We start from the raw sequence: 13758 nt of genomic DNA, 5'->3' as shown, positions 1-13758 counted from the left end.
GGGTCTATATCTTCTAGCGGAAGGATTGCACTTGTATAATATGCTTTTCTGTTACATTTAAATAACGTTCATATATTTTATAGTAAACATTTTACAAAAGCAGAATTCACAACATACAGCTTTGAATTCCTTGTAAGGCACAGAGAGGACTCAATTTCGACAGATCATTGATCCTGAGAATGAAGTGAAATGCTGCCATCTAGAGGTATAATTGCTCTCTCTCTCTCTCTCTCTCTCTTTCTCTCTCTCTCTCTCTCTCTCTCTCTCTCTCTCTCACTGTCTGTCTCTCTCTTTAAACAAAAGAAGACCTAAAATATATTTTGTAATCTCAAGGTTAGAATAAACTATTCGACTTTTGCCCAATCACAGCCAGTCTACAGATTTAGGACATTCGGAGTCGACAGACTTTAGGAAATTAGACGTTGTATATTTTGACGCGATTTCAGAAAACATTGGATTCATTTGTCATGCATCTAGTGTTTAACTATTTACAACGTCAGCAAGTGTATGATACCTCGTGTTTTAAAATCTGTTTTAGTCGCGTAGCGTATTCCAGCCTTTAGTAAAACAAGAACTTACAAAACAAAACAAAAAATACTTTTTTAAGGCTTATCTGAATTGTCACTGATTTACTCCTATGAGGGAAGATCACCTTGTACATTTTAAAACACAGAATGAAAACTATAAATACAGAAATGGCATGAACTTCATAGAAATAAAACTGACAAACAAATGACAAATCCTATGATTTATTTGCATATATATTAGAAAACAATTATTGTATTCTTACAAGAATGTATTAAATGAGTGCATGCATACCTGATAGTGTAATGTCACCCACATCTTTATGCATATTGTCATGAAATCATTTAACAATTCAAAAGCAAAATGCATTTTTTTTTTCAATTCCATGATTCCAAGTATGAAAATAGTTTTGATACAAAATAGCTTCTTTTGCACTTCTTGGTAGTTCCTATAGATATGTAAAATCAGATATAAAGAATGTTTTCTCCTGATGGTCTGCTTAAGCACAGCACATAAAAGGAAAACAAACCAGTTCATAAAGCATATTTGGTCTTTCCAAGCATTTTTTCCACAACATCAGTTAGATAAATGCCTTTTTTCTTATTTATCTACTTGTCAAGCATCCGACTTCTCAGTTAAATTTGATTTTTGTTTTTTTTTCGGAGCAAAAACAAAAACCTCTAATAGTGTTTAACATTGCAGAATGCAAACAGCAGTCATGAACACTTCTGTCACCTGGAAAAAACTGTGGAAAGTTTCTCTTGCTTCATTTATTTTGATCTCTTTAAGAAAACATCCCGTGAATAAGGGTGCACAGATAAACAGAAACATTCACTCTGTTTCACTACCTCGTGACGTTTCTGATCAAAAGTGGTTTATAATGTCACAGAACAGACATGTAAAAGCTTTTAAAGTGTGTAGGACTGTCATCTATCGGCTGCTGTTGGTCACTGCATACTGAGTTTGGGTCTGCTGCAGAAGTTCAGTGACTGCCAACAGTTTTTTCAAGATGTGCTGTGAGAGAAACACAACATGAGACACAAGTACTGGCTATCATCAGCATGAAATATGTCAAGTTCTAATGTTACCTGCTGCGTGCCCCTCTCATTGCTGAGTATCCTCAGCTCATTTAAGTGTGTGACGCAGAGCTGGTGTAGGGCGGCGAGGTCACGGGCCAGGTCCGTGTTAAAGTGCTCTGTGGGTTCGGGCAGCTCAGGGACGTTCTGAAAAGAGGAAACATATGCAAATACTAAAGACACACTGGACATACTGCACAGGCCACGTGAATATGACTTTGTCGTTGTGCTTATCCACCTACTTTTATGCGAATATTGAGATATTGCATAAAAAAAGCTAGATGAAAGCACCATGATGCACATTAATTCTAAAAATGTGCATAAAACAACATGTGCTCAATTGAGGCAGATCTTTTTTTTTATCCGATAAGACAACATGCGCATAAACTACAATGGAAATACATGTACTGAATAAACATGACAGCGTTTATTGTGTTTTTCGTCTGTGCATTCTGAGACGCAAGTCATTTATGAAGTAGAAAAAAAGAGCCACTATATATATATATATAGAATAGAATATGTAGAATTGATATTCCAATTCTGTGCACAAGTGGAATGGAAACAGCTGTTGTGTTGATGAATATGGATCATGGAGGATGTGCGCCCCCTGGAGGAAGTGTACTTTGTGTCTTAAAAGAAGAGTTGCACAGAAACAACAATTTTTTTTCCCCAAAGTTGTACATAAAACAAATATTATTTTAGCACGTTTGACAAGAAAGTACTATTTTAGGCTTTCTACTTAAAAATGTCATGTTTAATTCAATGTGCTACTTGCCGTTTCTCTGTAATTATTTGTGAAATTTACTAGCAATTTCTGAGTGAAAATCATTTCAAAGTAAATCCTACACCATTTTTTTTTTTCAATGTACTAGCAACATTTGCAGCAAATTAAGCAGATTTAGAGATGCTGACAAACCCCAAGCTCGTCCAAAAACTTGATCATTCTGTGTTTGTTACTCTTGATGAATGGATTCACTCCTTCCATGTATGGCTCCTGAGATGGAAAAAAAAAAATTTTTGAAGACAGAAACAATTATTGAGCCTTGAAAGTCTACAAAAACTGAAATCTAATTAAAGTTCTTGTGTTTACTTTGGCACCAAATTCCACCAGGTTGGCCAGATTCTGCACAGCTTTGGCCACTAAAGTGAGTGTCCGGGAAGCGATAGGGGAAGGAGGGTCTGCAGAAATAAACATGCAATTTATTTTTTTACATTTAAAAGATTTATTAAAATACATCTCTTTAAAGTCGGCATGAAACGGAAGTTGAAATTATCATTTTTTCCTTGTTTTGACGTATATCCGAGTGAAACGGCTTCTGAAATTAGAAAAAAATGTAGGGCGGGGCTTGATTTCGTCCTTCTGGAATTGATTGGATCTTTGGAGGTTGGGCGTTGCAAACAAAATGGAGGCAGATTTGAATGCCAGTTTACATTCAGTTGTGGAGGATTTCTCTCCACCGGACTCCCCACCGTTACCCTCCCATGAAGGATTTTTTATTTTATTTTATTATTCCTGCAAACCTAGATGAGTCAAGTCAAGTTATCAGTCAAGTTCACCCTCGAGAGCATCTCGATAGCCGCACCCTCATTGGCTCTGGCCGCACCCTTTCGCCATGGCACGTGACCGAAAGAGAAGAGAGGTCGTTTCGAAGGGGGAAGGAAGAGTACTGTATTTGATTAAAGATTTTAAGGGTACATGAATTAAAAAAAATAATGAAGTGCACAGATAAATCATTTATAATAAACACTACAATATTACATATAAAAAGAAGATTTGTCAAATTTGATTTCATGCCGACTTTAAAGCCTGCCAAAATTGTTGTTGATGCCTGTTTAATAAAAACAATCTAAGCAATTTGAATTCACAGCTCACCAGCAATGATGTTAAAAATTCTTGGGTTGACAATAGCAGGACAGATCAATCGGAGGAAGACAAATCCACTGAAAGAAAAAAAACATTACTTTTGAAATACATAGATTAAATTATATTATACAGGTGTTGATATATTTATACCAATTCATACATTTTAGTATAATTGTGTTAAACACATTTATTAAATGTATTGTTATTAAATTTAAATACATTTAAAAATGCTAAATGTCCTTCAACAAAAAGAAAATTCCATACCTTACAACTCTAGTTTTCATGGTTGTGTTTCTGGGCCACTTTTGCTGTACAGTTTTCTGTAAACATCCATAAATAAACCTGAGAGTTCTGCAACAAAAAAAAGGCAACAATGTGCGTAAAACTCCATTCTCTCACATTATATCCTGATTTAAGAGTTTATTGGCTGAATTCCTTAAAAGTTATGACAGAGACTCACGGAGGCAGGATTTCAGCAGCCATGAATATTTTCTCCACCAGCTCAGACACGATGCTCAGGAGATTAGCGAGATTCACGTTCACATCCTCATTCTTCTCCAGTTTAGAGGGATTGAGCTAATTTATGGTGGAAACAAGGTTACGGAACATTTCTAATGACATTCACAAATAAACAAACTAGGACGCATCAGCTGCAAAAGCGGTTCATTCATTCAAGGATATTAGTAGTGTCATTTGACAGTCATATAACATAATAGGTTATTTAAATATTTAAGTATAAAATATCCTGTTTAATTCTAAGGGGTGAACTTGTCATTTAAAATAAATTACAAATAATTAAACTAAAATACAATATAGTTATAACTTATAAGAAAATTATTGTTTTTAATGCAAGAAACCTTGACTTACATTATTAGTAGACCTCGGTGGAAAAAATAAAAGTGCTACAAAGGAGGATATGGGGCCTTTCATAACGATCATCTATTTGCTAGGACAATTAAAAATTCATTGAATTTAAAATAATAATCCACATTCGAATGCAAAAAAAGGTGCATTTGAATATTAGGTGTAAAGCAACCTTTAAGTGACACACGAGATGCTATGATGATGTAAGAGTTGTTGTGTGTTCATTTTTTTGTTAGAATGATGTGGCACTGCTGGGTTCATTCAAAACTCAAGCTCAATGCGGAGAAGATCTTGGTTATGTCAAAACCGCAACCAAGCAATTCACACAGAATGCATTTTCTGCGCTGCTTTTCCATTGTGTTCTATGTAAACAAGTGCTAGACAGACATCTTTGACCATTGCACTCGCATCTCACACAACTGTTTAGACAGCCTTGTTAAGTTAAAAGAAGTTCCATTCTTTCTATTCCTCTGCATCTCATATTTTTAAATGCAAAAAGTACTCTACGTGATTGGAACTTCAGCTCTTTGTATTAAACTATGCATAAATACACTATGCTGTTTTGTTCATATGCAATTTATGAAATTATATTTTATTTATAAACATTATGGACTTTTTTTGTACAGACAGTCATGTTATTACATAACATTGATCTGAATAAACAATTTAATGCGGTGCATTAATATTTTGCTCATTACGTCCTCTTGCAGCCTCAGGAGACGAACCAAAAGCTTCTCTCCCTAACTGAAATTATGCCTTTTAAATTCAAATATTACTCATATTTAAAGGGTTTATTCACCCTAAAATGAAAATTTGCCCATGATTTACTCACCCTGAAGTCATCCTAGTTGTATATGACATTTTTCTTTTAAACGAATACAATCAGAGTTATATTAAAAAAATGTCCTGGCTCTTCCAAGCCTTATAATGGGAGTCAATGGGTATATGTTTTTGGAAGTCCATCAAAGTGCATCAATCCATGATAAAAGTGCTCGATACGGCTCTGGCAGGATAATAAAGGCTTTCTGAAGCGAAGCGATGTGTTCGTGTAAGAAAAATATCCATATTTAAAACTTTATCTACTAAAATAACTAGCTTCTGGCAGGCAGGCGGCCGTACGCACCGATTTACGGCGAATGAGTAACACTTCAAAAGGCCTTTATTATCCCGCCAGAGCCGTGTCGAGCACTTTTATCATGGATTGATAAGCTTTGATGGACTCCCAAAAAACAACAACCCATTGACTCCCATTATAAAGCTTGGAAGAGCCAGGACATTTTTTAATAACAACGATTGTATTCGTCTGAAAGAAGAATGTCGTATACACTTAGGATGTCTTGAGTGTGAGTAAATCATGGGCTAATTTTTTTATCTTTGGGTGAACTATCCCTTTAAGTATGAAATTGTGACAGCCCTACTATATGCCACTTTAGTTACCATAAAAACAAATACCTCACAGGACTGTCTAGACTCCATGATCTTCAGGATGGTGTCTTTAAGAGCATGGTGAACAAATGGAGTGGCCGTGGCCTTCATGTACTGCTCCATCAGGGTACTGGCCAGAGTGGTGGCGCGAAAAAGAGTTGTAGCTTCATCTGGAAAAACAAATAACACTGTGAAAAATTCTGAGAACCGAGCCAGCCATGCAACAAAACAATAATAAAAGAAGCACCTTCAGCGCTGATCTCGCGGTCATTGAGCTCTCTTAGCAGCTGGGCCTCCAGGTTCTCATGTCTGAATATCCTGAGCAGAACGCTTGCCAGGAGAGTGCGGTTCTGTCCACAAACGTGGGCCAAAGCGTTGATCACGTGCAACTCCTTCAGCAGAACCAGCTGTAAAGGATCAAATATCATATAAACCAGGGTATATTTGATGTTGACAAACTATTGCTGTTAATTGAAATATACACTGTCGGTTAAATGTTTGGAATAATAAAGAGTTTTTAATGATTTTGAAAGAAGCGTCTTCTGCTCACCAAGGCTGCATTTATTTGATCAAAAATACAGTAAAAACAGTCATATTGTGAAATATGCTTGAAATTGTGAAACTGTTTTATATTTAAAAAAAAAAAAATTAAATGCAATTTATTCCTGTGATGCAAAGCAGAATTTTCAGCATCATTACTCCAGTCTTCAGTGTCACATGATCCTTCAGAAATCATTCTAATATGCTGATTTGATGCTCAAGAAGTTCTTATGATTATCAATGTTAAAAACAGTTGTGCTGTTTCATATTTTTGTGGAAACCAAGATACACTACCATTTTAGTAACATCTTTTTAAAAATAGAAATTATAAATTTTATTCAACAAGGATGCATTAAGTTGATTCAAAGTAAATACATTTATAATGTTACAAAAGATTTCTATTGAAATAAAGTTTGCTAATTGAAATTTCTATTCATCAAAGAATCCTGAAAAAAATCTATCACAGTTTCCACTAAAAATAAGCAGCAAAACAGTTTTCAACATCGTTAATAATAAAAAACATCATTAATAGAGCACCAATAATAACTAATAATAATTGAGCACTAAATCAGCATATTAATATTATTTATGAAATAAAAACTAAAACTGAACTACAATTAAAACTTAATTTAAAAATAAGCTAAATAGTAATAACAAAAAAGCACATAAAATGACCAAAAAATGAAATCAAATTAAAATACAAAAATAAAAGCTAATTCAAAACATTATCAAATGCCATGAATATATGGCATTTTCTCTATTACTCTGTATTTTCTAACATTTCATTAAAAAGGATGCCACTTTCATCGGCAATAATCAGACTAATGTTCTATTGTAATTTAAATATGTTATATGATAATAATATGTTGTAATTTTCCAAATGGCCAGTAACTGATTTTATTTATATGTGGACCCTGTATATATAACAACAAATGTATGTTCCCACCTCTTTTAACTCATTGTAGACCTCCACAGGCATGATCTTCTCCACAGAGTAGCGCACTCTCAGGCGGAGTGAGCTGGGCACCACGTTCTTCAGGGGCACGTGAGAGCTCAGGGGAAACCACTCGTCAATCATCTGACCCCTCTGAAGCCGACACAGCGGGCAGCACATGAACACTGCGGGAGAGCGCAAGAAGAGTACATTATTCCTTATACAAAACAGTATTGAAAGTCTGAGCATGACGTAATAAGGAGGAACATACAAATATCATTCTCTTTGCTTTTTTTCGTCTTGTTGCTCAGGCTGATCTCAAACCTGTTGATTTCACTGGACAGGTCACTGCAGGAGTATTGAGAAACACGTTAATAAAGATATTCAGTTTTATACAATTAATATCAACATCTGAGGTGGCGGCTTACTCAAAAATGAATTCTTCTGTCCACACAGGGTTCTGGCCCTCCCGCGGATGGGTCTTTGCTACCTGAATGCTGTTCAGGTAAATGTTGCAGTAAGCATTTGTGAAATGTTTACTGGGCAGATTGTGAGCCTCCTCAACATTCAGAAATAAACTGCTGACCTGTAAAGATACATGTGAGTAACACACAAGAGGTAGCACTGTGAAATTCATCGACATTAGACGTCAAGAAGCAACTGAGAGCTTACCTGACGGAGGCGTTTGTTTGAGCATGGCTGGCTGGGTTTCTTCAAATTACTGCAAAAGGTTTGCAGACATTTCATCCAGTCCTACACAGTTTAGAAAGAACAGATTAAGGGTGTAAGAAGAGAGCAAGAATACATTTAACAATCATATTCAGTTTTCTACAGAGCGACAGCGAGATGACAATTTAAACAGCCAAACAGATCATATATTATTTATCAGTCTAATACAGAGGTTGGACAATGAAACAAACACCTGGTTTTAGACCACATTAACTTATTAGTGTTGGGTGTAGGACCTCCTTTTGAGGCCAAAACAACATCGGTTTGTATTGGGAATGACAGCTACAAGTCCTGCACAGTAGCCAGCGGGATTTGGAGCCATTCCTCTTGGGGAACTGAGGCCAGGTCACAATGTGATGCTGATGGAGGAAAGTGTTTCCAGACTTGCTCCACCAAAACACCCCAAAGTGGCTTGATAATATTCAGATCTAGTGACTGTGCAAGCTATGGGAGATGTTCAAGTTTAACTTCATTTTCACATTGATTAAAACACTCTGTCTTGCTGTGTGCATTGTTGCATTATCATGCTGATACTCTGCACCCCCTTCAGGGTTCAATGTTTGAAGCATTAGGTGCACATGGTCTCCAGATTGGTTTGGTAGTCTTTGGCAGTGCCCATCAAGCACAGTCACAATGCCATGATAGTGCAGCCCAAACCATCACTGATCCATCCGTGTTTCACTCTAGGCTGCAACAGGGTGTTAAGACTCTTCTGGGCTTCTCCACAGTGAAGATGGACTTATCAGAGAACAATAAATGTTTCACATTGTCCACAGCCCAAGATTTCCACTGTTGGCACCAATGAAACCGACATCTGGCGTTGGCACGAGTGACCAAAGGTTTGGCTAAAGCAGCCCGACTGTGAATATTAACCATGTGGAGCTCCAGATGAACAGTTTTGGTGGAAACATGAGTCAAGGTGCGTGTTTAATTCTGCAGTGAGTTGGGCAGCTGTGGTTTTATGTTTTTTTTTTATACAATCCAGGTTAGTAGTTGGACATCTCTTTCAGACAGCTTTCTCTCGCATCCACAGTTACTCCTGTTGGATGCGGTTCGTCCTATGTGATGGAATGCCGACATTAACCTGAACACCATAGCTTTCGATACGCCACAATGACGTACTGTCCTGGTCACAGATGAGCCAGTGAGATGCGCACCAACAATTTGTCCCTTTTTTGAACTCTGATATGTCTCCCATAATTCTGTGTGGAGTTCAATATTTTATGTACAGCTGTGCTATTGCTCTGCTAATTCAACCTTCACACTCTGCTCTTACTGATGGAAGTCAGTGAAGGCCACGCATATTTAGGCATGAATCCTCCAACTATATTGGCCAGTGTTTCAGTGGTGTATGTGAGACTAAAACCAACTGACTTACTAATGCATTATTTCTCACCCTAAACTCAAGACGAAAACTCTGATTAACATGGAAGATGTGTGATTTAACACTTGGAAACAGTATTACTCTAATGAAAGTGCATTAGCTAGCATTGCTAATGAAAGAATCGTTACCTGAGCTTGTTCTGGCGTTTCGCCTGCAAAGTAGAAGATACACTGCTCCTCGCTAAAGTGCTGCACAACTATCTGGAAACAGTTTGGCCTGCAATAAAAATACTTATTTGTAGTTCAAGTGAATTTTAAGTGTAACCACTATAAGCACATAATACAGCGAGAAACAAACCTGCCAAACATGCTGTCGTGGACCTCATACACAGAACACACACTCAAATCAATTAAACCCTTTGGTTTAGTTGCTCGTTTCTCACTCTCGAAGTAGATCAGCTGGGAATCATTACCCTCAAGGATGAAATATAGGTTTTTCCATCTTTTTCCTTTTCCTATAAAAGACATAAGACAATGTCTTAGTAAAATTATTTTGATAATGCCTTCAACGTAAATCTACTCTGAAGTGTTGGTGATACCTTTATTGAACAGGACATAACCTTTCTTCACAATGTTTTTATAGAAAGCATCCTTGGTCTTTCGACGGATGGTGTTGTAGATTTCTTTGCCTTCGACGGTGTCTGTAAGCACCTGCTCCTGGTGCTGATGAAATCACACATTTTAAATCATTTGACACAATACAAATTTTTTTTTGTTGTTGTTTTCCAAATGGTTGTTGCACGTACTTGGACAGATAGAGCATCTTTAAGGTTGTGGCCCTCAACTATCTGTTCCTTCCTGTAGTGTGCAACGATGTCATCAATACTGCTCAAACATAGACAAGAAAACACAAGCAATTTGTGTCATGAAACTCAATTTATACGTATCAAAAGCCTTGAAACACTTGCAAATTGCATTACTTGTTGTAGTAACGGCCTCCCATCATGAACTGGTTGCTGGGTGTGGGGCTGATTTTGAAGCGCTGAATGGTCTCAGTGGTGCGGAAGTACAGTGAATAGTCCCCAGGTGTGCTGTCGGACGGCCGCACTAAAAAACTGCCCACTTGCCCAACTAGGGAGAGCGATTACTGAAGTTTAGTAGGTGCTATTTATTTCTTTTAAATTTTTTATTAATTTTTTTTGGACAGACCTGTCATCAGTAGATTATAAGCCTCTTGCTTGTTGATCTTGCCATGAAACCAGCTAACACAGACAGAAGATTTAAATATTCCTATTAATTTTATGTTGTATATAGTTTGCAATGCATTACTACTTCTCAACTAGAAATCAAAACAAATTAAACTCACGCTTTCCCCTCATGTGGGTCTTCCTCACGTCCCTATGAAAGTGTCAATACAAGGGCAACCTCTGTCAATATACTGTATCTTTTGATATTCTTCCAATAACACACATGATTTAAAATCGAAAGTGTTTCCACTCACCACTTCCTTCACTAGGTCCTCAACTATGAGTCCCTGCTCATCTGTTCGGACATTTGTCACCCACAACCAGCCATCCTCCAGTTCATTATGAACTATAAATGTGTCACCTTTGAAGAAACTGTGAGCAAAAGAAGTCAATTTAAGTAAACTTTAATCGAAATGACATTATTATTATACAGTATATATATATATATATATATATATATAAACACACAATATAAACAAAATTACTAAAAAATGTACTAAAATTAAAACTTAAAATATAAATATAATACCTAAAAACATAAAATATTAATACATTCTATAATAGTAAATAAAAAGTGTCAGTAAAGATTTTTCAGGATATATGTGAGTGTTTGTATGTGTGTGTGTGTATATATATATATATATATATTAATTATAAGTTTGGGGTTGGGAATATTTTTTGATACGTTGTTTTTTTTTTACATTACATTGATAATTTGTCTTTGATGAATAGAAAGTTAAAAAAGCAGTTGTAATAATATAAATGTCTCTACTGTCACTTTTGACCAAAATAAAGTGTCCTTGCTAAATATATGTTATTTTAAATAAACTACAAACTTTTGAACGCTAGTGTATATACAGTATTAGAAAGAATACATTTAATAAAATCAAATGACCTGATCTCATCAGTTTCGGGCACTTTGGTGTATGGGAGAATTGCTCGGACCCTCCTGCGGTCTTCAACAGGCTTAGAAAACAAAATGTATAGTTTTTTATACATTATGGAAATGACAGTCAATTTTTCTGTTAATAAATAGTACAAAACGTTAACATCACGTGTCTACCTCTGGAGGGGCGACTGGTGATATCAACGTCTCTCCTTTCAGCAGACAGGACACGTAACTGTAATAACCAATCAGATCTGACAGAGAGGAGAAACGACGCCCTCCAATGTAGTAATCGCCACACATGGCGATGATCCTGCAAACATTCATTACTCCGGTCACCACAGACACCATCTCATTATCAAGGCATAAAATCTTTCACATTAAAATGAAAGAAAAACGAAAAAAAATTGTCATGATCATTAGTGATAGCTCAATATAAAGATGTGGTTTGATTATTTGATTAGACACTGAGGCTGTGGAGAAAGATAAAGGATATAAAAAACAAACACCTGAAATGGCTGACTGTGTTGTTCATGTTAAGGAAGGATAACACAAATGAGCCTGGTCTGCGGTCACTCTCCCTGATGAGGTAGCTACCCGCCGCCCGGGCCTGAAGCAAACGCTCCTCTGCAATCATCCGGTCCAGCTTCCCATGATACCACCTGTCGAGTTACAAACTGCATTATGAACTTGCCTAATGATCTTTTACTATTTTCATCACAGTTCAGAGTTATACACTCATAGGATGCAAAGTGTCATATTACAGCGACTTACTGATTAGGAGGCGGTGCAGTGAGGGTTAAAACAACTTCCTCATCCTCTCCAATTTCCTGCACATCCAGAGCATCACCTTCTTCAACTGTACCCAGCGAGTGAAACGAAGGGGATGCCAGGCACACCTCGGGACTCAGGGATGTGGATGGTATTTGACCGACAGCACCTTCCTGTGTAGGATCTGACATCCCTCTCCCAACTCCTGAAAAAGACCCTGATATAACATGTCCAGCACTGATACCACCTCCCTTTGAGGCAAACATTACTGTTCCAGGTCTCGGATCCTTCCCAAAGACGGAATATGTGACCCCAGGAGGCTGTTTAGGTGGTAAAACCGCAGACAAAGTTGAGCTCAGGTCCGAGATCTGTATCCCCTGGCTGCAACAGGCTGGTAAATGGGTGGTACCGTCTCCTCCTGCCCCAGCCATCCGGGTCACCACCGAAAAGGGATCAGGCTCATCGCCGCCACCCTGGGTTGCCATCATTGTCACCCTGGGAAGTTGACAATGAAAGCTGACAAAGTTCAGGAGGGTTTCCCCTCCTGAAACCCACAACTACACCTTTATTCCCTTTTAGGAGACAGTTTCCCCCCTAATTCAATGTGTTGGTTTAGGTCTAACACAAGACAGATAGCTTCAGGTCTTCAATGTTTGATTTTCTCCTTATCTGAAAATAGGAAAGGACACAGTAACTCAAAATACTGGAATACGACTTAGAAATATTATTTTTACACATGATGCTAGCACATTTTGCCTTTGTAATCACAACAAGATATCATTTATCTGGGAGTAAACATTAAAACTATCATGAGGAACTGTAAAACTGTATTTCAGCAAGAATAAGCCTAAAGAAAAACAGAATAAAATCAGATGTGCATACAAATGACGGCTATGTGCGTTAGCTCGTTAGCTTAACGTTAGTTTGGTTCTGGCCAAGATTGACACCACAAAAGTCCAGCGTTTGAGGTTAGTTAAGCGCTTAGGCTTATTAACAGTCAGGCAGGAGTGTTAAAGAGTGGGGAATAGATGTTAAAAACGACGTTAAGGAAGTTTTTCGTTACTTTTGTATCACTCACTTTGGCTAGTTTCATGTTGAGAGTTGTGTTGTGAAGTCTCGCGCAGCCCTCGCGCCCCTCAAACACTCCCACCACGCGTGAGCCCGCCCGCCGCGCTCATGACGCGTGCCCGTGCCTTACCACCCTTCACAAAAAATAGCATGGTAACAATGGTTTCTGCCATACATACATAGTCAACTAAAACTAACGTTAATACTGTAAATCACAATAATACATTATGAATACAGTTGTTGTTGTTTTTTATATTTTTATTAGCTAGGCTAATTTATTTTTAAAGGCAGTGGTTGCAAGTAAAGTCATGTAGACTATCACATGCTTCTATTGTTTTATAGAAACTATTTTCTCAGTTTTATTGCAACTTCATACGGTTTTAATAATTAAAGATGAGTATGATTATGTATAATCAGAATCGAGATTTTCTGCAAAATGTGCATAGCCTACTTAATCGGGTTAAAATTATAAATTAATTCGAAGATTCTTGAACATTAAGCCTACT

The 13758-nt window shown here is 37.1% G+C and overlaps 1 protein-coding gene across 2 annotated transcripts; it reads right to left on the bottom strand.

The window, feature by feature from the left end:
* Positions 1-728: 728 nt before the first annotated feature.
* rasa1b (RAS p21 protein activator (GTPase activating protein) 1b) lies at positions 729-13378 on the bottom strand. Of its 2 annotated transcripts, none has more exons than XM_081353676.1 (26): positions 13263-13378; positions 12188-12853; positions 11923-12075; positions 11591-11726; positions 11423-11493; positions 10782-10899; positions 10647-10678; positions 10490-10542; positions 10261-10411; positions 10087-10165; positions 9880-10003; positions 9639-9795; positions 9470-9557; positions 7901-7981; positions 7657-7814; positions 7500-7576; positions 7241-7413; positions 6002-6161; positions 5782-5924; positions 3926-4041; positions 3730-3816; positions 3475-3542; positions 2692-2780; positions 2518-2595; positions 1614-1748; positions 729-1539 (listed from the first exon to the last, which is right to left on the bottom strand). In XM_081353676.1, exons 2-26 carry the CDS (start codon positions 12670-12672, stop codon positions 1456-1458), a joined length of 3096 nt encoding a protein of 1031 aa, XP_081209802.1. In that variant the 5' UTR covers positions 12673-12853; positions 13263-13378; the 3' UTR covers positions 729-1455. The 2 variants fall into 2 exon arrangements, with proteins under 2 accessions (XP_081209802.1, XP_081209803.1); XM_081353677.1 differs by having other exon boundaries at positions 13067-13269.
* Between the last annotated feature and the right edge of the window lie 380 nt (positions 13379-13758).

This window comes from Scardinius erythrophthalmus (assembly GCF_964197995.2).
Source record: "Scardinius erythrophthalmus genome assembly, chromosome: 23".
Taxonomy (NCBI): domain Eukaryota; kingdom Metazoa; phylum Chordata; class Actinopteri; order Cypriniformes; family Leuciscidae; genus Scardinius; species Scardinius erythrophthalmus.
The sequence above is the reverse complement of the archived record's forward strand: the minus strand, read 5'-3'. Positions and strand labels throughout refer to the sequence as shown.